This window comes from Haliotis asinina, chromosome 6 (genome assembly GCF_037392515.1).
Source record: "Haliotis asinina isolate JCU_RB_2024 chromosome 6, JCU_Hal_asi_v2, whole genome shotgun sequence".
In the NCBI taxonomy this organism is placed as follows: domain Eukaryota; kingdom Metazoa; phylum Mollusca; class Gastropoda; order Lepetellida; family Haliotidae; genus Haliotis; species Haliotis asinina.
Genome location: NC_090285.1, coordinates 47,154,886 through 47,179,039, shown reverse-complemented (window position 1 = coordinate 47,179,039; position 24,154 = coordinate 47,154,886). Strand labels below are relative to the sequence as shown.

At 41.2% G+C, this 24,154-nt stretch overlaps 1 protein-coding gene across 1 annotated transcript in view; it reads right to left on the bottom strand.

Moving 5' to 3' along the window:
• LOC137287915 (DNA polymerase theta-like) overlaps positions 1–23,350 on the bottom strand; it is a 40,731-nt gene extending 17,381 nt beyond the window's left edge. Inside the window, exons 1-15 of the mRNA XM_067820289.1 lie at positions 23,190–23,350; positions 21,527–22,749; positions 20,118–20,249; positions 19,412–19,566; positions 18,797–18,953; positions 17,952–18,066; positions 16,191–16,576; positions 12,636–12,782; positions 11,785–11,997; positions 10,254–10,396; positions 9,290–9,458; positions 8,583–8,737; positions 7,285–7,609; positions 6,673–6,916; positions 82–850 (exon numbers count right to left, since the gene is read on the bottom strand). Coding sequence (XP_067676390.1) covers positions 82–850; positions 6,673–6,916; positions 7,285–7,609; positions 8,583–8,737; positions 9,290–9,458; positions 10,254–10,396; positions 11,785–11,997; positions 12,636–12,782; positions 16,191–16,576; positions 17,952–18,066; positions 18,797–18,953; positions 19,412–19,566; positions 20,118–20,249; positions 21,527–22,749; positions 23,190–23,350 — 4,494 coding nt within the window. The remainder of the gene's footprint in view (positions 1–81; positions 851–6,672; positions 6,917–7,284; positions 7,610–8,582; positions 8,738–9,289; positions 9,459–10,253; positions 10,397–11,784; positions 11,998–12,635; positions 12,783–16,190; positions 16,577–17,951; positions 18,067–18,796; positions 18,954–19,411; positions 19,567–20,117; positions 20,250–21,526; positions 22,750–23,189) is intronic.
• Between the last annotated feature and the right edge of the window lie 804 nt (positions 23,351–24,154).

The window sequence follows — 24,154 nt, the reverse complement described above, 5'->3', positions numbered from 1 at the left end:
TTGCAGTTTGCTAGATGAAAAAATGACCTGTTTTTCATTTGAGAGTTTATTCTTTACATCAATGTTTTCAGTGACACTTACTTTCTCCTCATTATCACTAATTGCCATTCTTGCCATCCTCTTGAGGGATACATCACAGGTCATAACAACATTGGCACTATTTTCTCTGCCAGACTTAGAGTCAGGCTTGCTTTGAAGAGCACCCTGAGGACTTGTCGATAACTTACTGAAAGATGTCCTCAGTGCTGGAGGAGGACTTACAATCAGACCTACATGGATCGTCTCTGTCTGCCCAACAGTTTCTTTCATTGACTTAGGAGAAATGTTATCCCTTGAGATAGAACTGTTGTTGGCTCCAGTCCCACTGGAATTGTTCCTTGCAGGAGAAATCAAAGAAGATCCTGCCCTTCTCTTCACTCTGTTTCGTGACCCTGAACTTAGCCTGCCTCTTGACCCTGAACTTACTCTACCCGCTGACCCTCGCCCATGTCGTCTGCTTTGGTTTGATGGTGTCCTCACAGGAGTCGATCCCTGATTCAGAGATGGGCTATCAACACTACTCTCATTGTGAGATCCAGGTCTGGTGACACACACCTTGACATTAGCAGCCCCATCCTGCTCCTCTTTCACATTGGTGTCTGACGTTAGATCTGCCTCAGCTTCAGAACCTTGCTGCTTCCACTGGATGCCAAGACCTCCCAACTCAGCCTGGATGATGCTCTTGGCCTCTTCTATGATGGCGACCGCTGCCTCAGCCTCTGTCACCCCTTTCTTGCCGCTGAGCCAGATACTGCGAGCCTTCTTTCTCTGTTCCATCTCCCACTCACTTTCATTGTCTTGTCTCTTGGAACTAATCATACAGAAAAAGATTTAATGGAATTTTCAGGGAAACAAAACAAATATGTTAATGGAGGTTCTCCCAGCAAAATGTAATTTTCTGAATAAAATTTACATTTTATACTTATCCTGACTCATGCTTATTATGTTTATGGCCTCCGTCTATGCGAAGACAGTGGAACGTGTGAAATCCCTCGAAGTTCCCCTCTAATTGAAGGCGACATACAATACACTCACCCATCGGAAGACTAGCTCTCCTCCCAATACAGTCACATGACCAGCCATGCTTGCCACTCTCTCTGCAATCTCAGAAGAGAATTACAGTGAAATAAACGTGCCTGAAAAGGGCGGTTGGGAGAGTTTGAAGTCTTGAGTCAGGATAAGTATAAAATATCAAGTATATTTTCGAAAATTACATAATTTTCCTTCTCCTGACTCATGCTTATTATGCTTACAGAATCCGATGGAAACAAAGCATTCATTAACTGGAACGTGATGATATATAGATCAGCTGATGACTTGTGTCTAAAGCATCTGTATGTCAAGATTTCTATCAAGACCAGTCGCGACCCTCCTTCATGTAAAAGTATATTCATTATGAGTACAGGGTCATAATCACTCATCCTAGCCTGTCCAAGACCTGTGCATGGACTCTCAAACATGATATTCCACAGAGCGTCTTGGTCTCAAGAAGTCATGTGATAAAAGGGTGATTGAAACTCGGCGCCTTTGTGGAATCATTAGTTGTTGTGCGTGAAATTGGTGAATGCCAGTGACGTCATCCGTGGTGATGTCCCGTAGGCAGTGGTTGGCAAACACCTTATTAGATTTCCAAAAGCAGTCCCCCATTATAATTGATAATATGTAGTTCTCATGTAGAGAGAATGTCAACCCCAAGGCTCCCTCTTCGTGTGGACTGGAAGCTTGCAGAGGTTCAAGTCCTGCTGCTTTTAGGCCCTCAGTATAACAGCTCTCATCCATACAGAGATAGTGTTGCAGGATACTTCCGTAGGTGTCTCAGTAGAAAATGGAAACATTGTCTCCTTGTTTTGGTTTGCTGGAGATATATGTATTCAACTTTCTAACTATGCATAATGATAAATCCTGTGTAACATGTGGCCCAAGGACTGTAGATAATGCCGGGATGTGGAATTGTCTCCCCAGTTGTCCAGTTGATTTTTGCAAATGCTGTTGCCAGGGTGAGTAGAAACAACATTTTCTGTATCAATAATTCAAGTGATGTCTGGTCTAGTGGCTCATAGACATCACTTGTGAGGTGTTGTAGTACGACATTTAAAGCCCAACACAAGCCATTCCTAGACATATCCCTTGACAACTCATCTGAAAGAATCGTTCCCACTGTCTATCAAAAGCCCACCCACACTGACCAGTATATCCACTACCTATCCAACCACCATCCACACATAAAGCAAGTCATAGTCTCCACCCTAGCCAGACATGCCAAAGCCATCTGTGACCCAGCCCACCTCCAAGATGAAATTGACCATCTCAAGAGAACTTTCATCACCCTCAATGGATACCCTAAACAACTCGTTGACCAGACTATAGCCACAACTCTCCAGCATCAGAACGACCGCCTCCCAAAACCTGAGCCTGCACCCATCCGAGTCAACATTCCATATCAAGGCAAGATAAGTCATCAAATCAGTCGACTCCTCAGAAAAACTGCCAGGGTTGATGTGACCTTTTATTCTGATAAGACATTGAAAAACATCCTTAGAGCAAATGGAAGAGGTGGCAGTGATGAAACCAACCCCAACCCCAGAGGCTGCATCTACAAGATAAACTGTGATTGCGGCAGCAGCTACATAGGTGAAACCTGCAGACCATTCAACATCAGACGCAAAGAGCACAAAACTTCAGTAAGAAAATTAGATCTGAAATCGGCCTCATCAACTATCCAAACCACTCCATCAACTGGATAAACACCGAAATCCTGGTTTCCAACATCAGTGATTGGCAGAGAAGAAAGCTTTGGGAAGCAATCAACATCAGAAGATTAGAACCTCAGATCAATAGAGATCAAGGCATGTACCTACCCTCTGCCTGGTGTGTCAACAAGGACTCATAGACTCTCAATCTATCAGCTGTGTAAACAACCATGTACTGTTAAAACATTCCTCCTTTTCATCTCTCCTCTGTGATTGTATATACCTAACTACATTTATGTGCTTGTATATACATCTTACCTCTCTGGCTTCATGTATACCTATATATATTCTGTAATGTTACCTATGCTCATTATCCACCTGACGAAGGGGCAAGAATTAGCCTTGAAATGTCGTGTTAAAAGAATTAAAGAAGTTGTCATCCATAAAAGTGTCTTGTATTAGCTTGATCCCTGTTTTCATGGTGATAACAGAGCTGAGTGTCGCCAAGTTTGTCGAGGTTATAGAACCTTTCCTCAGTCCTCTGGTATGTCGTAGATGACATAAGTAGTCTGCTACTTGATGATGTTTGGCTTTCACTGCAGTAAAGCTTTCCTTTCAGGCCCAACCGAAATCAGTTGTATCAGCATCATCAGTTTTATCTTCCTGATCGCTTTCAATAGGAGTACTGGAGCTGGTAAGGTGTAAGCCTTCTGTCCTGCCCATGAGATGCTGAGAGCGTCTGTTGTCCATGTTAACGGATCTAACAGTGGAGATATGAATGATGGTATCTGCTTGTTGAACCTTGAAATAGGTCTATTTGCAGAGATCCAAATGTGTGATTGATGAGTCGAAATGGCTCTCGATATTGCATCCATTCCCTTGGAGATCGTTGTGAAAGGCATGACAGCGCGTCAGCCATGGCATTGTGTGCACCTAGGATGTGACATACCCTTATGTGGAGGTTCAAGTCAGTTGATGATGTCAAAGAATTGAAAGCAGAGTGTGAGATCATGTCGATCCTTCCTTGTTTAAGCAGAACGCTACTGTGGAGTTGTCGGTGTGAATGATCATCAGCAGTTTGTTCCTCAGTGCTGTCGACCAATGATGTACTGTGTTGATTACAGTTTTCATCTCCAGGTGGTTGATATGCTGAATGTGTTCGTCGCTCTTCCAGATTCCTGCTGCCACCTCATTGCCCAGGTGTGCACCTCAACCATACAGAGCACCCGAACCTATATGCATCTAGGTAGAGATAATTGTTGTGGACCGGGTCTAGAAAATAAGTCCTTGCGCAGACATTCCATCAGTGAGTCCATCATAGTAGATATTCTCTCAAGTTGTCCGACAGCGCTATCTGATCCAAGGTGTTGAGTTACCAAATCAGGAACCATTGTAACTGGCATAGTTGTAGACGTCCTCATCTGGTCAAATCCTGTGCTGATATGAGCAGACCAAGCAGACATTGCCACTGTCATAGTGGTAACAGAGAGAGTACAGTTTGTTCTGTTATGGCCTCAATTTTGACCCACAGATGGGATAACGAGTGAGGAACTGAATCCTGAGGAATTGAAGATCTTGCTGCTGCTCTAATTCTGACTCCAGTAAATTCACAAGCCATTCAAGTTGAGTTAGCAGCCACATGGTGAAGTCAGCTGTAGCCTGAGTTAAGTTGTCTCATGATGAGCTTGAATGCTGTCATTCAGGTAAAAGGCACTGCGAAGTCCCTGCTGACGATTGGCTTGGTGACCCCGAGTAAAAAGTCACAGGGCCGAATATATTCCAAACAGTAGAACCATTCATTGGTAGTGCTCACTGATGAATAGGAAGCACAGGGATTTCCTGTAGTCTGGATGAATCAGAATGTGTCGGTACACATATTGTAGATCGATGCTGGCTAGATAATCTGCTTGACGGATGAAATGATGCGTTTGTAGCAGATGGATCATTCTGAACATTATAGTTTCAGTAGATAATTCTTGTTGAACTCCTTCATATTGTATATAAGTTGAAACTTTTCCTTGGAGCATTTCTTGTGGGGGTACCAGTAAGATTGGGGAGTAGAATCCAGAGCCTAGATTTTCCAAGCTCTCTTAGTGCTAAGATAGTCATAAGTGCCATACATTAACATTAACGTATGACTATCTTAGTGCTAAGAGAGCTTCCACAATCTAGGCACTGGTGTTAATTGATCCAGGTCTCTTATTTTCAGTAATGCTGCGTGTAGCGGGATGTTGTAGCTGTCTTGTAAGATGCTCATGAGAAGTCCTCAATTCTTCCAGTAGCGTTGTATACCTCCATCCTCTCGTGAAGGTTGTATGGCATTTGCAAGGGGTGGAAGACTCCAGTCATTCCAAACCTGATCTTCAGCACTTTCCTCCTATACTACCCCTAGCAGGATGTCCTCTTCCATGGGAGTGCCTGCTTCCTCTGGTTGAGCGATGAAAGGAGTTCTTGCCGCCATGAGCGTTGTACTTTTTGTCTCTCGCTCTCTGAACCCCAGAGAACATTGACTTGTTGGAGTAACACTTGAGGACCGTAGTCAAAGGGTCAATCAACTTTATCATCATTACTTCCCTGGAGTCCTCGCTGACGGATTCCTCAATTCTGCCGTGGAATACTGTAGATGCTGACCGGGGAGCTCTATATAAAGGCTTAGTGAAGCTGTTGTTGATAATAATCCTTGCCCATGTAGTAGATTCAATCCCCCAGACGTAGAGACTAGATTCTCTGATATGAATTGTTGATCCTTCTTCTGTGTGGTGAGTGCACAGAGGATCATCCCTTCGTCTTCAGTCTCTGTGTTGCTGAACTTGGAGATGAGGGCCTCGTTCATAGCCCTGGAATGGGTGAGTGCAAAGAAACTACACCCAGTGGTTGTACCTAGTTGAGCCAGTTGCAGACCCTCCACTTTGGAGGGTCTGTTGTGAGTCTCATTGCTAGTAGGCCTCATCTACACTGGACACTTTTATAAAGAGCTCCATGTGATGCAGTGGGAATTGACGAATGCTGAAGGCCAGAATGTGTTGTTGCTGGTACTTAGTCGCTGTCTGAAGGCCATTGACAAGGTTTCAAGGATCATAGATATCGACGCAGTTGGGGGAAACGTCCATGTGTCAATGTCCTTGTTACTCACCTTATAGGTATGAACTTTGTTGGAGTCCTGTGATCTAGACAAAGTCTCACTGGCATCAACTCCGTAGTTCACACTGGAAGGATGATTTCATTGACTAAGACCAAGTCTAAGTTGAAGAAAACATGTCCAAATGAAAATATATAAATTTCAACAATAACTTTACATCATGACAATAATAATTACAATCCAGAAACCGAATATGAGACAACTTAGTTTTCAGGAGCAAAATATAAGCAAAACTTATTACTTTATTGGGACCCAAATTGACCCCACCATCCTCGTCAGGCGATGAAGGAGAGAGTGACAAGAATGGCTGGTCATGTGACTGTAGTGGCAGGAAAGGGAGGCTTCTGGTGGGTGAGTGTATTGAATGTCCACTTCATTTTGAAGGGAACTTCAAGGGACTTCAAGCGTTCCGTGATCTTCGCAGAGAGGGAAGACATAAGCATAATAAGCATGAGTCAGGATAAGGAAAAATTATGATTACAATTTTCACTTCCCTTTGACTAATCTAGTTTTTGTTCACCCCCATAACTAACAAAACACACTTGACTGCTGAACTTCTTATTCGGATTTACCATAACGTATTCCAAGAATTACCACAGATGGCGTACACAAAGCTCTATTCCCATGAAAAAGCACACAGGTAACATGATTCGGTCTCCAACAATCATTAGAGTAAATGAGTGAGTTTTGCTTAATGCTGCTCTCAACAGTATTTCACTTATAACAAATACAACAGTGTGTCAGCAGAGAAACATATTTGGATGAACTGGGAGCTGAACCCTGACTTGGATTGAACAACAATACCTTTGAAATGGTGAGGATGTTTTAAGCAGATTTTCCACATCCTGTGGGTTGCTGTTGGCAAGGGAGGCAACTGTCTGATAGCCACCGTTGTACAGCTGGCGGGCACGCTGGCCATTCAGGAGGGAGATGCGTACCAGATCACACAGCTCTCGCTGAATGCCAAATGTCAGTCGGTTCTGGAACTGTGACAGGATCAGCTCTAGGTTGTACCATCCAAGGCGGCCACAGAAGACAGTCACCATACCTTGTCATGAAGGGACCAGTCATTGTAGAGAGAATATCGTAAAGAACACTATCATCATGAATAGAAATTAATGGACAAGTCATTGTGAAGACCGTAGGGTAGAGAACAGTGTCACCATAATTTGGTCCTCAAATGATGCTTTCAATCACACTTTCATGGAATTGCTTCCTGTTAACAAATCTTTATTTTCATTTTGGCCACCGTCCCTAAAACTGATTTATGAAACAAAACAAGCCTTAGGAAACAACATGCTACTTCGACCACACTATGAAATAAAATGAACATCCAGTGTTATCTACTGTCAGTCCAATTCTTTCAATTAGTGGCACGTATTGATCTAATTCAGTGAAGATAATTATGTGCTTCACCTGCAAAAGTAGCAGAGGACTGTTGCAGAGATTGAAGTTGACCTTTGTTGACATTGTACTTCCTGGCGACCTCATTCAATGGAACTTCCTGTACGAGATCCAGCAGAACTAGACTGGTGTAAAACCTTCGATGAATGGCGACAGAACGAGCCTGGGCAGCTGTCTTGGTGACGATGCGCCCTCTGACTGCCTTGACAATGAAGCCTTCCTCCACACCAACAAGTTCAGCCACACGGCGCCGACTAGGGTGCATCTTCTCCCAGCTGCAGTAGAACTGGTACCAGTCTATGTTAGCAGACACTTCCCCGGAGTAGATAGGGGTCACCTGTCATCATCCACATATGCATGATAAGCTTCTGAACACAACATAATACCATTTGTTTGATGGCACATGCAGCAATTTTCAGTTATGATGTGGGCCTAACAATGTAGACCACATAATCCAGTGACACATTATGAGCCAATCAAGTCACTAGGGCTGACCATAAATTTTAGTCAACACCACAGGCTGTGGAAGTCAGGGTCCAAACATCACAAGTATTCATAACATTACCTTTAGAGTAGTATTATATGTGCTGCTATCCATCTGTCTGGCTTCCATGTCTGCACTCCCATTGTCCATTATCAGTGCTTATACCTGTCAATACTAATCTTCACTAGACTTACTCCTAGCTTCCATTAGTCTACAAAGGCGACTATGCTTGTCGTAAGAGGCGACTAACGGGATCGGGTGGTCAGGCTCGCTGACTTGGTTGGCACATGTCATCGGTTCCCAATTGCGCAGATCGATGCTCATGTTGCTGATCAGTGGATTGTCTGGTCCAGACTCGATTATTTACAGACCGCTGCCTTATAGCTGGAATATTGCTGAGTGCGGCGTAAAACTAAACTCAGTCACTCACTCCATTAGTCTACTGTCATTACCAATCAACATCAACTACCTAATGGTTTACTAGTTTTCATTCACCTTTTGAAGTCATAAGAATATACTCCAAAATGTCACATTAATCATATGGAATTTATCATATGGGAGATATCTCACGTTTTTCAAACAAAATCTGTCTACACCTTCTTATGGTCCATTGAAGACAAACACTGGGCCTATAATTTTAGATGTTACTCACCCGACTTATAAAAACTGGTTGTGTCGGTGGATTACTTGTCTTTAGTTTATGAACAAAATCCAGTATCTTTAAACAGTTCAAAATCCACAGTAAATGCTTAATGGAGATATTTGTGGTGAGGACAGTTCAGTGGACTACAGCTGAAAAGCTGTTAATGTAGAAGACACAACCCACCAGATATATGACATGTAGCTCATCTTCTAGAACAAAGCAGCGCCGAGCTCTTTGCAGCTCTGCAAACACAGCCAGTCCCTCGTCCGGTGAGAGAGACGAGGCAAGCACTGCTGAACCAAGCTGGGTGGGGTAGAATCTCTCACTGGTGCTGCCATCTGACAAGGAAGTATAAGAGCTGTTGTCAAAACTAATTTGAAGTGGTTCCATGCTTTCATGCATGCATGCATTCCCTGCATTGTGAACAAGCGTGCATGCGTGCAACAAACCAACCTTCAAAATTAACCTATTCATTGGTAAGGGACAGAACTCTTGGACATTCAAGTATAGAAAATACATCTGTGTCACAGAAGCAAAACTGAAAGGAAGAACAAGTTGTTACAGGCCCTTAGCTCACTGTGATCGAGTGAGTATAGATTTTTAGCAATTTTCTAACAATATCACAGCTTGGGACATCAGAAATATGTGGAATGTAGGTTACAATGTGTGGAACTCAAACATGACCTTCAGAATTTGGAGCAGTGGGGTAGCCTAGTGGTTAAAGCATTCGCTTGTCATGCTGAAGGCCCAGGTTTGATTCCCCACAATGTGTGAAGAATATTTCTGGTGTCCCCGATGTGATGCTGCTGTAACATAGCTAAAAGCAGTGTAAAACCCAACTCACTGAAATATGGATTCTCTTGACATATCAGGTATATGTACAGTCTTACCACTGTTTTTAGTAGTTTTCAGTGTGACAAACTCGTTCTCTCTCAGGAAGCTGATGCAGGTGTCTATCAGCTGGTTGTTGTCCTGCTCCTCCGAAGTGGCTGCTAACATCGTGCACGACGCATACGCAGCAACATCCTGTGGAGCTGTTGCAACACCGCTAACCACAATCTGTACAAAGACAAGGCTGTATAACATACTATCAAGACTTCACTCACACCATACTCATCACAAACAGAATTCCTAATGGCATATTTATATATCTTCTCTCTGCTGTGCTCATCATTTAAGACTTTTTTTCAACTACTCACATTGAATGATGTATTGCTCCACACAAGTGTTTACTGGTATAGTACAAAGCTCGTTCACTGTACAACAGACCAAGGCTTTCTTTCACAACGTACTAAGGTGATCGTAAGTCACTAAGGTAACTTAAGCATAACGGTAAAGAATGGGAGTTAAGGTTTACCTTAGCAAAGGTTGTTTCATGAAAGGAGCCCCTTATCAATCTCTTACTGTGTGTTAAGCTACGAGTCAGTGACTTTGAGACCTTTCATAACGGGACAGTCACATTGTGGCAAGTCAGCCTGATGTGGATGGAAAGTCCAAAGTGATGCGAAAAGTTTACCCATTTATGAAACACACAAATCTGGCTATAGAGCTAATGCACACACAACTCTAAGAATCTGCACTTCTTGTCACAGCTAATGGAGGTAGCTGTGAACCTGAACCTGAAGCACCCTAAGCAAATGTGACAAGTAAGTCAAGTGATGCCTGATGTGGATAATAAGTCCAAAGTGATGCGAAAAGTTTACTCTTTCATGAAACGCACAAATCTGGCCATAGAGCTAATGCACACAAAACTCCAAGGATGTACTGATCTTGTCACAGCTAAGGGAGATAACTGCAAACCTGAACCTGCAGCACCAAAGGCAAATGGGAAAAACAACTCAAGTGATGTCCAACCTCCAGTATCGCCCTCTTCATACTGGAGCTGAGCTCTTCACTCCCCTCCCGGATGAGGCAGCTCCTGACAGGTGGCAGCTCTGACCTCATCAGCTCCATGGCACGACTCTTCTCATTTGGTTTACACACCAGCACACTCTCACCTGGCAAGATGGGTGTATAACAGTACATACTGACAGAGGATTGTCATAATGTAATTTTTTTAATTAAATTCATATTTTATACTTATCTTGACTCATGCTTATTGCTTATCGCCTCTTCCCTGGCAAAGGTAGTGGAACACCTGAAATCCCTTGAAGTTCCCTTCTAAAAGAAGCGGACGTAAAAAAAAACTCACCCACGTATAGTCTCCCCTTTTCTACGCAACTGGTCATGTGACCTGCAATGCTCTTCACTCTCACCTTATCGCCCGACGAGGGCGACTGAAATTACCTGAGTCGCCACTAGGGCAATAAGTTTTTCAATTATTTCGGTCCTATATTTATGTCGTATATGGTATTTGGTTTATGTATATGTATCACAATTTGTTTCTTCATGATTATTGTGTGGACCAATAATGTTGCTCAGTTAACCCAAACTGACTGTGAAGCGTTAGAAGGTTAATAGTCATTTGAACATCTTATCCCACCAGGTACCCATCAAACCATGTGTCATGTGTGCTTCGTTATTGGGCAGGACTGAATTCCTAAAAACTTATCTTACATTGTGATCATGCTTGTGATAGCAGCAACTACATGTGCAATATGGGATTCCGCAGTTGCAGAAAAAATCACAGAAAGTACCTTGCCATACAGAAAAACGTCTGGTTGGTGGAAAACACATTTGCGTGCAGAATCCGTGCAGAATTTGCCACTTTTCTGCCGTGGAATTTGTTCATCTTAAACAACTGAGTGAAACTGTCAGCCGAAACAAAAAGTAGAGCTAATGTCAAAAGTAGGGTTGGTTACACATAACAAGGACTGACATATTTATAGTGACAACATTTTCAAAATAATCATGATTAAAGATACTTTATTAATACAGCAAGTTTTGGGCATTTTTCAAAAAATATTAGATGAATTTGACACTGCAACTACATTCTCAAAATCGAATGTAATTGAAAATTGAAATTATTTCAGATTTCTTTTAGGTATAAAATTGTCTGCAAGAAACCGGAAGTTGTTCGTCTGCATCAACTGAGAAAAGAGAAACAACTTTCAGCGAGTGTTTAATTCTCAAACACAGAAAAAGGTGTTGGTGCTTTGTCACTCAAGATGTGATGTGTACTGTCGACTTAACTTTATATCTGTGTTTGAGAATTAAACTATGAAGGTCTGTATAATGTTTTAGTTGTTTTTTCTAAATGTTTTAGCCACAGAATGTTTTGCAGAATACTGAAAACTGGGGTGCAGAATTTGCTTAAATTTGCCGCAGAATTCTTAAAAAATTGCAGCGGAATCCAGGAGGGACTGATGGGAGAAAGAGAGGAAGGATCTCTTCATTTACAAAGACATGCATAAAATCGTCGTATGTTATGGTGTCTATGACCTACCTTCTGTGTCCACACCCTTCCTGCCAGCTCGGCCCACCATCTGCTTGTACGTCAAGGTGTCTATCACTTTCCCATGGAACATGACGGAACGTATGATGACACGTCTGGCTGGAAGGTTGACACCAGAGGATAATGTAGAGGTAGCAACCAGAACCTTCACAGTACACTGACGGAAGGCGCCCTCTATGATGTCACGTTCGTCAAATGTCAGACCTTGAACACAGCAGTTTAACAAAATCCAAGTAGTTTTGATGGCTGACTGATATAAATTATCATATTTCATGTTCACATCCATAATCGGCATCCACTGGAGACATCACGACAATTCAAATGCATCAGAATGCTTTGGAGACCATTGACTTCATTGGTCACCATGATATCATGATCTAATGACATTATTAATGTCTTATTCACTAAGTTTGATAAAAGGCTATTTACACTTTTGGGAAAACCTGTAGTTTCCAAAACATATTTCAGAATATAAAAGAGTGGCAGTATAATGTGTCATATCTAGTCAACTAAGTAAGACCTATTTAATGTTTGACTTTTCACTTCAGACTTTATTGTTTGACTTTATTTGTATTTATATTATAACCACATGAGTGAAGTTTTTAGATTGAATCCCTCAAACTACAAGTGATGGTTAATGCAAATATTTACAGAAAACTCATGACATGTGGTACATGTCATATTGAAACAATCCGATCCTCATTTTGGTCCATGTTATAACAATCAAGTGGAGATACAACCTGCATGAAATCCCAAAACCGCTTCACATCTGTATAATTAAAAAAAAAAATCAACTCTGATTCATAAAGACACTTTATCACTTCATACATTTCAGCCGTTACCTGCATGATGGTATGCAACTCCGAGGGGCACAGTCCGCCCCAATACAGAGTCCAGTCCCACAGGGCTCCTCTGCAGCTGCAGCAGAACGTCCCTCAGGGCTGTCTGGTCAAGGGGGAGGCGAACCAGGGACGATGCCCTCACAAACCCTGCAGGACAGGGAGTGGTCATTATACTGGCAGAATAGCAGCAGGAACAGAAATATAGACTGCTCAAGCCAGTCAGCTTGTGTAATGTACAGTGTTCCCAGAAATTATTGAGAAAATCTTTGGGTTTTTTTGTAATGATGCTGTTTATGTAAGAACTGCTATTTCTAGATTTAGATGTTCAAACTTCAAAATTGCCATAGAAACTGGAAGATACACTAATACTGATAGACATCTAAGACTGTGTAGCCACTGCAAAAATAATAATGTAAATGTCATTGAGGATGAATTCTATATTTTATTGGAATGCCCACTATATGCAGATATTAGAACGAAATACCTTAGTAATACGCTAAAGAAACCACACAACCTCATGTCTGTTGTTAACATTTTTAAAGATCCCAACACAAATACTCTCCATAATGTTGGACATTTCCTCTTTCATGCTGAAAAGAGGATCCATTTAAAATATGCTCAGCGACTGTAATTGAATTATGTTTGTATTTTGGGCCTGTGGCCTTTATACAGAATAAAAAAATGTCTGTCTGTCTGTCTGTCTGTAATGATGCTAAGATTGGAAAAAGGGCTTTCACTATGCACTAAGCATACTTAATAAAGGAGACAACTCTTGAAGGCTTAGAAGGCAGCTCATTACGTCAAGAGTTATCTCCCTTGTCTGAGCAGACAGCTTCCTGTGATGACATGGCAGAATTTACAGCAAGAGAGAAAAGAAAGCTCATTCTAGATGATTTTGAAAGGGGTGAGGCTGATGCTAAAGTGTTAGCTTGTAGATATGGTATTCCTCTGTCTACAGTATACAGAACTTTGAAGAACCGGGATAGAGCACAAAGCAGGGGCAGGTCGGCCTAGGAAATTCAGTGTTGTGGATCGCCGAAGACTTGGGCAGATTGTGAGTAGGGGCAAATTGAAAAGTGTTGAGAACATCAGAAATGAAATGATTAGCAGAGGAAGTCCTCAGGTATGCAATGAAACAGTTAGGCAGGAATTACAGAGACTTAATTGGGTGAAAAAACGTGAAATTCCCTCGCCGTTGATGAAAGATGCACAAAAGGAAAAACATTTAAACTGGTGTCGGGCTCATGAAAATCAAGATTGGGATAATGTTTTCTTTTCGGATGAAAGTTCTGTTTGGCTTTTCCCTGATTGTGTGAAAATTTGGACCAAAGATACTGTCAAACCTATCTACCAGCGACCAAAACATAGCCCGAAGTTTCACATGTGGGGTGGCATATCGGCTCGCGGAGTGACGCCATTGTGTGTTTTCACGGGAAACTTGACAAAAGAAAGATATGCTGACATTCTAAATGGTCACCTTCTTCCGATAGCACAAACATTGTATGAAGATGATTGGATTTTCCAGCATGATAATGACCCAAAACACACTGCGCACTACACAAAACAGAGGTTGTTGGGCGAAAATGTTCAAGTTTTAGACTGGCCCAGTTACAGCCCAGACCTAAACCCAATTGAGAATGTGTGGGGAGTCATGAAGGACAGAATAAACCAAAAGGGACTGAGAAATATTGAAGATATGAAGGCCGAGGTGGTCCAATATTGGGATACCCTGTCACACGATTACCTACAAACTTTGATGGGTAGTGTGCCTAGGTGTATTCAGGCATGCATTGCTGAGCGAGGAGGTCTAACAAAGTACTAAAACAAGACTGAGACTGTAAAAGGATGATGTTTTAACATGTTTATGTAAGTAAAACGCCAGAAGTTAATAAACGTAATGAGTTACATGACGCAACATGATTCTCAATAATTTCTGGGAATACTATAAAAGCTAGTCCAAGTGTGAGATGAATTTCAGTGCCCTGTACCACAATGTGATCCTCACTGAGATGATCATAACTCAAATACTTAAACACATGGTTCACGATAATCTTAGTATTACGATCACTTAGTGAAGCAGTGGCTAGATTTTCAAAGCTCCCTTAGCAGCTAGACAGTTGTAAGTTAACGTTAATGTATGGCACTTACGACTATCTTAGCGCCAAGAGAACTTAGAACTCTGGACCCTGGGATAAGATTTCTTGGTTTGGGGAGCATCCTCATATGTTGTTACTGCTCCAGGATGAGTTTTTGATTAATTTCTGTCACTGCAGCAGGAGGCTAAAATTGATCTGGATGTCTGACAACATATCCATGCAGCTGTTGAGTGCACGTGCAAAGGAACAATTTGGTAGAATTAATGGTGTAGTCATGGTAACAACAGAAATATGCAACCAAATGTCAGCACTTACCAAATGTCAATAAATGTCTTCATCAAGTTTTTAAATGAGTAGATTATAAAAAAATTAGATCAGACGTCAAATATTATGCTTGAATTTCTGATCATATTCAGTTGACTGGAATTGATTTGCCACGCAGAGTCTGATCAGTTGTGACACAATGTTTACATATTTTACACTCAAAAGAAGTATTTATCAGGTTCTTTTCACTATTGACAGAATTAACAACACAAGTGATATTAAAGAATCATGTTCTTTACAACATCTCCCAAGAGCTGAAAATGTGTGCATTGTTTAAGCATATTTCTGTGCTAGCCATCATGATTTGATCATCATCAATAATTTGGTCAAACATGTGCATGAACGTTCCAGGTTACCTTACACACATCAGTGAAGTTGACTTCTTTTGACAAATGAGTTAAAGGTATAGCTCCTTATTTTCTGGTATTGGACTGAAACTGAAATTAGTTCTAGTACAAATATCACAAAACAAGAGTGAGTGAGTGAGTGAGTGAGTGAGTGAGTGAGTGAGTGAGTTAGAATAGAATATAGTATCTCATTGATATCATGGCATGTCATCTCAACTAAGGCCAACATCTTTGAAGAAATCCATAAGCACTGATATTGTGCTCACACACCTAAAATATGAATCCAGTGCAAACTGGGATTCGAATCTCACAATCATAGGTTCCTGACATGTTCAAGGGACACAACTCCACAAAGCAGATTGTACCACTGGCATGTTTTGGGGTTTTTTTTCCATAAAGACTGAATGCTAATAGTTCAATCCATGTCACTATCATAGAGCCTGATCACACACAGTCAGCAAGTGGCAACAGGCTTCATCATCCAAAATATTTTGTATAATTAGTGTGCTTCCTTCATATTTGATTTTCAACATTTCCTTCCTGAGTAGTTGTGGATAAAAATCCAAAATGTGTTCTTCTTTGAGTGGCATTTCTAGAGGATGGAGAGTCAAATAAGCACATACTTTATGGATAGACAAATTGTTTATTCAGGTGATGCAACATCATATGTGCTTGACAACAATACAAGAATCTGTATCGAGACGTTACATCATGTGAATAAACAAGCTGTTCATCCATAAAGTTTGTCCTTATCGAAAAGGTTTTCTTTGAGCATCACCTGACTGTACCTTTATCAGAGTCTCCTTCTGCAGGTCTGGCTGCCTTCCTGAGATTATAGAATTCCCTGGCTATGGCCTCAGACAGCTTTTCACACCAGTTCTTCGTGGGGCAGAAGATAAGGACGGAGTGGCCGGCCAGGATTGTCTCCAGACACAGAGGGATGATGTGGTCGCTGTCGCCGGTAAATGTGAGGTTGGGGTCCAAGTCTCTCAGCTTCCTCATCTGGGAGTCAAACACTGATGTCCCCAGCTTGACACTCTCAGTGAGGGGCACTGGTCGGTAGTCAGTCTTGTACAGGTCAGCCTTCAGCCAGCGGGCCAGAAGGTCAAGGTTAGGCAATGTGGCACTCATACCTACAATCTGGACATGGTCTTCTGCCAGTGTAGACTCTGCACTGTGAAAACAAACAAATGAAGATGTATTCTGACTGGAACATTTGGCAACAGATACACTGATATCCCATTACTTGATAATGATACTGGATTGACTACTACAAAGTTTTATGGAAACCTGTGGAGGTAATGAATTCTTTGAAGAAATTCCTCCTTGGAGTACATATAAGCATTTAAATGTCCATTTTAAATCCTATGACTATATTTTTCAACAAAATATTTACAAAACGAAACATATTCTTGTCTTGAGACCACCCCTACAGGGCCGCACCAGGTCCCCTACAGTCAAGAGCAGATAACTCTAGCCATCAACCTTGCACCTTACTTTTCATGCAGTCGTTCTGTTGAATAGATGTGCATGGTGTTCGTTTTGAGTTTGCTCTCCTACAGACAATACGATGAGTGTACATGAATCTCAGTCTGTATGTATGGTTGCTTTCTTTATGCTGGACAGGGATAAGCCAGCAGCTCTTAGTCAGTGAGTGAGTGAATCGGGTTTAAAGCTGCCTTCAACAACCCATTCATATGAGACAAAAGCCAGACAACTTGTTTCGAAGTAACCAGTACCAACAACTATATGACACTTTGTAAACAAGCATTTCCCTCACATGCAGTTGGGACTTGTTGGCAATACATCATGCTTTTTGAATCACAAGTCATTGCCATAGACAAGGATCTTGTAATTGAAAATCTGAGACATGCAAAATTCTAGTTTTGACACAAGTGACAGAGAAACCACTGTCATTTCCACATTGAAAACATAATGATTAAAGTTACAACATAGAAAATGTTGAAAAGCTCTCAAATGTAACTAACCGATGGGGCCTATAATGCAAATGAGCCATGATCATAGAGTTAGCAGTTGCCTCAGATGGCCCTATGCAACACATCATCACTGATGTCAGACGGCAGCACCACATGTGCTTGCAGCATGGCTGTATCATTACCAGCAAGAGGAGGCAAATATTTTCAAATGAATATCAACAATATATTATTTGCAATATCCTGTAAATATGCTACTGACTATGAATTATGTGGTTTCTTGATGGCTGAAAACTACCAATATCATGTCTGTGATGCACCAATCAATCTTCATCTACAAGCCTACTTTCACAAGCACGCCCACTTTCACAGATAGGTGAGTGAGAGGGTGGGTTTAATTCTATGCCACTTTTAGCAATAATCCAACCATATCACAAACCATGGGAAACCAGAAACAGCTTCATACATTATACCCATGTGGGGAATCAAACCTGGGTCCTTGGTGTTAGAAGCAAATGCTTTAACCACTAGCCTATCCCACTGCCTCTTCACTCATAAACAATAGCATTTACAATACATGGATTACAACAAACAGAAGATGAACATTAGCAGTACTTTGTGTTGGTGTTGATCCTGTTGGCGACATAGGAGATCTTGGTGAGCAACAGCTCCAGCAGGTAGCCACGGTGAGAGTCACCCACCATGTGCAATTCGTCCACCACAATTATTCCTGCAAAACAATACAAGAGATACATGTCCCAGTTTGATATTCCAGAAATCTTTACCAGTATCAGTCAGGAGATAAACTTAGGGTATTTCACTATAAACTAGATTGTCTTAGAGTGACAACTTTGGTAAGTGATGAGAATTAGTGCAGAGAACAGCCCAAAGTAATGCAAGTCCAAAATGTTTTATGTGATGACACCTACAAGCACAATATTGTGCTAACAGAACTAGACACATAATCACAGCAGTCAGTTTCTGCCAGTCCATGATGGCTACAACTCTACACACTGAATTGTGGGGACACTGATGACTGTTTAAAAACCTTGGAATATGTGTGGAGCAAATTACTACAGAATTGCAGCTGCACCACATTTGTCCTCCAATCTAACTTCTTGTCAGTTTAAGCCAATAAAACACAAACGTTCGCTCCCTCTGTATATTTCTATGTCATAATGTATTCTGAAGTAAAGTCAAGTTAACATGCAGGCCTTTGTCAACATTTCCTGTCCCTAGTGACTAAATACACTGAGAATGTAGTCAGCCATACTCCATCTCTCCTCAGCAACCCTTGCTTGGCCTAACAGGCAACCAACAGGATCCAACTGTGCATATTGATGCTCATGCTGTTGATCACTGTACAGTCTCTTTGACACTCAGTTGTTTACAGGCCGCTGTTGTATAGCTGGAATATTGCTGAGTGCGGCATTAACAAACAAATCAACTTCATCTCTCACCCAGCTTGTGCAACTTGTTGTCCTCTAAAAGTCTGTTGATGAGGCTGTTGCCCTTCTCTATGGTGCAGACAGCCACGTCAATGCTGCTGAAGCCTCCAGGTGGAGAGTAGCTGCCCATGAACCCACTGACTCGCACTCCTGCATCCTGGTACAGTTGCTGCAATCAGTTCACCATGATGTGTGTCAGTGCTGAGACTGAAGGTCTGATGTAAGTCCTGAACTCTTACATTGTTAGTGTGATACTTCTACCTCCTGACAGACATGAAGGCAGGATGAAAAGCCTTCCTTCTTGTCTCTCTACACCCTTGTGCTGAGAATTCACCTGATACAAGGAGCCCTTCTTGTAATGAGGCAGCTTCTGCCTGGTTGGAGACATGAAGGTAGGAGGAAGACAGCCTTCCTCTTGGGTCTCTCTACACCCTTGCGGGTCGGTGGTGTAGCCTACTGGCTCAGGTTCAGTGCACCACATGGATACAAAGTGTTCAGCCCATTTCTTTTGTCCACACCATGATATTGCTGGAATATTGCTAAAAGCGATGTAAAACCCAACTCACTCACTATGCAACATTGTCCAGGAACAACTCACTTGATAGTGTATGATCCAGTGAGCCCTACCTGCAGTGAGAACATCTTCTCCCTGGTGACAGATACAAAGGGCAGGATGAAGAGAGCCTTCCTCTTGGTCTCCAAAACTCTCTTCAGTATCAGCAGCTCTGCCACCAATGTCTTTCCTGCACTGGTGGGGGCTGAGTATACCAAGTTACCTCCATCTGCAGATGATACAAGTTATTACAAGTTATCATGCCATGAACATGGAACATCCTTGATTCTGATTGATTAATATGAGGTTTCAAATAGCAACAACTCCCTCTAAATGAAGCAGCTGGTCTTACCATTGCATCTTTATAGAAACAATTATCAACAGAATATTATGCATTTAGTTCCTGAAACTGAAGAGCATGGGCTAGGGGTGGACCAGTCTAATCAAATCTAAGTTTACACTAAGGCACAACATTGTCTTTATTATATAGCTTATATCAAGATCAAAGAAGCTCTCCCTCATATCTACAGGAGGTCAAGATAAGTAAATCTGAGCATGTTGATTAAGTAAAGCATTCTGAGCAGCCCATCTTATTTCTGCATCTCAAAATGGAACAGAAACAGGGAAGTTCCACATGGAAACAATGAAACAATGATTAAAGACACTGCTTTGAGCCAACAAATAACATGGCTGCCCATATCCACAACTTCAGCTTTAATATATATTTTGTTTCATAAACAATGAAATGACACAGATGAGACTTCGTGGAATATTACTTACTGAGAACATTTCCAGTACAGAGACACTGTGCCTGCCACTCAAACATCTGTCTGACCCCCAAGCGATGGTACTGTGTCAGCACAGCATCAGGTAATCCCCATGCAGACAGCAACAGCTGGCTGGGGTCCACACCTGGCACAGGGATACAGAATCTTACAACAAGCATTCCTACACAATAGATGGAGAATCTTATGATATATATATTATTATACACAAAACACCTCGTGCTACACAGATACAGGATCTTAATAACTCACTTCCTACACAATAGTATCTTATAAACAACCACACTTTATATATAAATGACTTTACTCGCAGTAAAAAGGCACTAACTATAGAATTTCACAGGGCATAAAATACTGCATCCTTTACAGATTCGCAAAGGGAAAATTGGCATAAATAATTACAAGACATCCTGTAGGATGAAAACATAGTATGTCTTTTGGAATCATTAATATTTCCATTGCTTATAACATATCACTTAGCGTTCGCGACACGCCAAAGACCCGGGTTCGATTCCCCACATGGGTACAATGTGTGAGGCCCATTTTCTGGTGTCCCCAGTCGTGATATAGCTGGAATATTGCTGAAAGCGGCGTAAAACCAAACTCACTCCCTCACATATAACTAACATTAATGATCAGGAGTGAAATACTCTCACAGTTTGGAGTGGCAATGTTTGTTTTTTTGTCATTTTCACATTGGAATCCCATCCTATCCAAGGTTTAGAGCTTCCAAACTATACAGTTCATGGAAATCACGTGAAACATGCTTCAAGTCAGTATACCATACAAGAAATACTACATGTATTGTAAAAGGTCAGTTTATACTTGATAAAGATACCAGAAATAATAATGTGATCCAGGCAGTCTTGACAATTAGCATGATTCACCAGCACAGCTGTAGTATGAATATCACAGAGTTTGTTACACAGCGGTAATTGGTATGAGGTACCGTATCTGGTACATAAGAATTGTTATAGACAAGGGAGATAATTCAAGGAGTGAGTGTAGGTTTTCACCACACTCAGCAATATTTCAGCTACATGGCAGCAAACTGTAAATATTGAGTCTGGACCAGACAATGCAATGATTAATGCAAGAGCATTGATGTGTGCAACTGGGAACCGATGACATGTGTCAACCAAGTCAGCGAGTCTGACCATTTGATCCAGTCACCTCTTACATCAAGCATGGGCTACTGAAGATCAGTATTCTAACCTGGATCTTCATGTGACAATAATTCAATAAAATACAAATTGTTTATTCCAGTTAGTATGATACATCAGTGTAGATACTAAATCCATTATCAAGCAACAGTGTTAGCATCTACAATTAAACACTGCCTTCATGACAATACAGAAGTTGATTGACAGCACAAAGTTTGAAATACAAAGTTAGAATATGTACCTTTGTCCAAACATGCTGCATCCATTGAATTCAAACACACATCTGTTTTTCCATTTGATTCTGAACTCTCACTACCAGCAGGGCTCTTAATCTTATCACTTCCAGAACAAGTCGCTGGTTTAATTTCCTGTTGATTGTCTAATGCCAATGCTTTGGTTGAAGGTGAGCATTTATTCCGGGCATTCTCCTTACAATTCACATGACTGCCACCACAAATATCAGTGATTACGGATTTAGACTTGATTAGCTCAGATTTCCCATCAAGTTTTAACTTTTCCACATTTTGAAGATCACTCAAACTCGATCCTACATTTATTTTGTTCCCAACTTCGGATAGGGGGACAGAAGTTTGAATGTTTGAGGATTGTCTGCTATTACATTGTCTGATGTCTACATTTCCACCCTTTTTCGTCTTAACCATTTCTATAACCGCCCTGTCCATCTTTTCCTTTCCATGATTGTCTCCCTTCGTCTGAACCAGCCGCTGTGAATCCTGGGGTTTGGGGCTAGAGGAGTCTGGGCACAAAGCTACAGCGGCTGTTGAAGTCATGGGTGGTGTCTGATAGGAATTCATTGTTGCAAACAGTGCCTGAATGGGTTTCTCTTTATTCATCATACTTTTTCCTTTTTCCAGACCACTGCAGTGCTTTTTGTCTGCTGGGCTTTGTGTCGGGGTCAGAATGTGGATTGAATCTTGACTCTGCTGAGAAAATTTAGTCTTTGTATTTTGTAATTTTGTAGAACTTTTTGTGCCCCTGGTTCTTTTTCCTGTCATGGTTTTAGTAGGTATGTGCGTCTTGCTGGAGTTAGCAGACCCACAATTATGATGATACCGTGAGGATGTATAATTTGAATTTATTTCTTTGCTTGCTTGTTTCAGCTCATTAGCTTCTGCCTTCTCTGAATCACTGACAGGCTCAGCAGCTCTCTTATGCTTCTGTGGGGTTACAGAATTCAAAACAGCTACTGTACGAGCTCTTTGCTTTTCTCTGACAGGTGCTCTTTCCTTCTCACTCGCTACCTTTGCAACAGGTGTACTGCAGATGGGGGCTCCCCTATTTCCCATTTGATAATCTGCTTCCATTTTGTCAACTGCACACATGAAGTCAGAGTCAAGTTCAAGGCCAAATGAGGAGCTGAGACATGAACTGATGTCAGCATCTCTGGAGCCACCATTTCTACCAGGTTGTGTTGGGGTAGTTTGCTTCCTGCCATTGTCAGACCTGAAACATTAATAAAGGAAGAATTTCAATGTCATCAACACCATTGTATCTAGGATTATAAACCTGGTTCAAATGGTTGGCATATTTTGGGAATATTTATTTTGGGTAAAATAAGAAATGTTTGGGGGTATTTTACACTGCAATAGTGTAAACATAACATCAGTAATTGAAAATAGGAAATTCTTGTTATCTGCACAGCAAACCAACATTTACCAAAGGTCACAACAGAATGGTTTTAACATTAAGAATGGTGGTGTTTAATATATTTGGCTTACTGGCATATTAGATCTGATGAATCGTGTAAACTGTTCAGTTGCTGCAAAATGACTTCCAAGAAAGTTTAACATATATCCTTCGAAGTCTTATCAAACAAAATATATTTTAGATTGCTTGATGTGCCTCCATAGATTTTGTTCAAATTTGGTTCACAAGCAACATACCCTTTCCCTGTAGCAGTGACTCCTGTTGCTGGGTTAACTGGGATCCTTCCAAGCCTCTTCCTTCCTGAATATGAGGGAACATTTGACGCTGAATCATTGAAGGCTTTGCGCACTCCTGTGAATGGTTTTTGTTGGCGCCATGACTCGGTTAATTTTTTCATGTTTAGGAAATATCAGGATCTGTAATATCTTCTTCCATAGCAAATATATGCTGACTGGAAATTGAATGCAGGTGAATGACTACTGATCTGAAATGAAAAATCATTATAGCTTGTACATGTTACTGACCAAATACTGAAGGAAATTTCCTTCTTCTATAATAGGTGTTTACCCACATTATAATGCATTATATTCTTGATGGTGGGGCATTTTGTGGACTTCCATCTGTATCCTCTATATTTTTTTAAAAATAAATCTAGGGCTCAGTGTTTGCCGAGGCATAAGAATTCAGGAGTTATCCTTGAGAGGGAGTCAGGATATGTTTTGGGGAGTCAGATTCAGTTTGGAACTTCATGCAGACATCAGCTATGATTGTTTGATAATGACAAAAACAAGGCAAGGCAGGTTTTTGATCATCTCTGAGCAGTTAACTGGCAAACATTAAAGTAAGTCATTTTAAGCAACAGCAATTTATCCCAACTAAGGGTATACTGGCAATGTGTCAACAATAAAACACTAAATTCACAGAGTGTTTGATATCATTTGTGCGTAAAATACACAGGTTTTCTGCAATAGGGCAAACACTTCTGCTAGCAATATAGGCCTATGGTTTGTACAACATGCCTAAACCTAAACTTAAACATGAACTCTAAAAATAAACTTAACACATAGGAGGCATTCAAAATGGGGGGTTAGGTGGAACTCTTACCTATACTGTAACATGTACCAATACGAAAATTATGCATAGAGAGCTACTTTCTCACTAGTATTTCCTAACTTAAACATCAATACAGTCGCAAACCTAT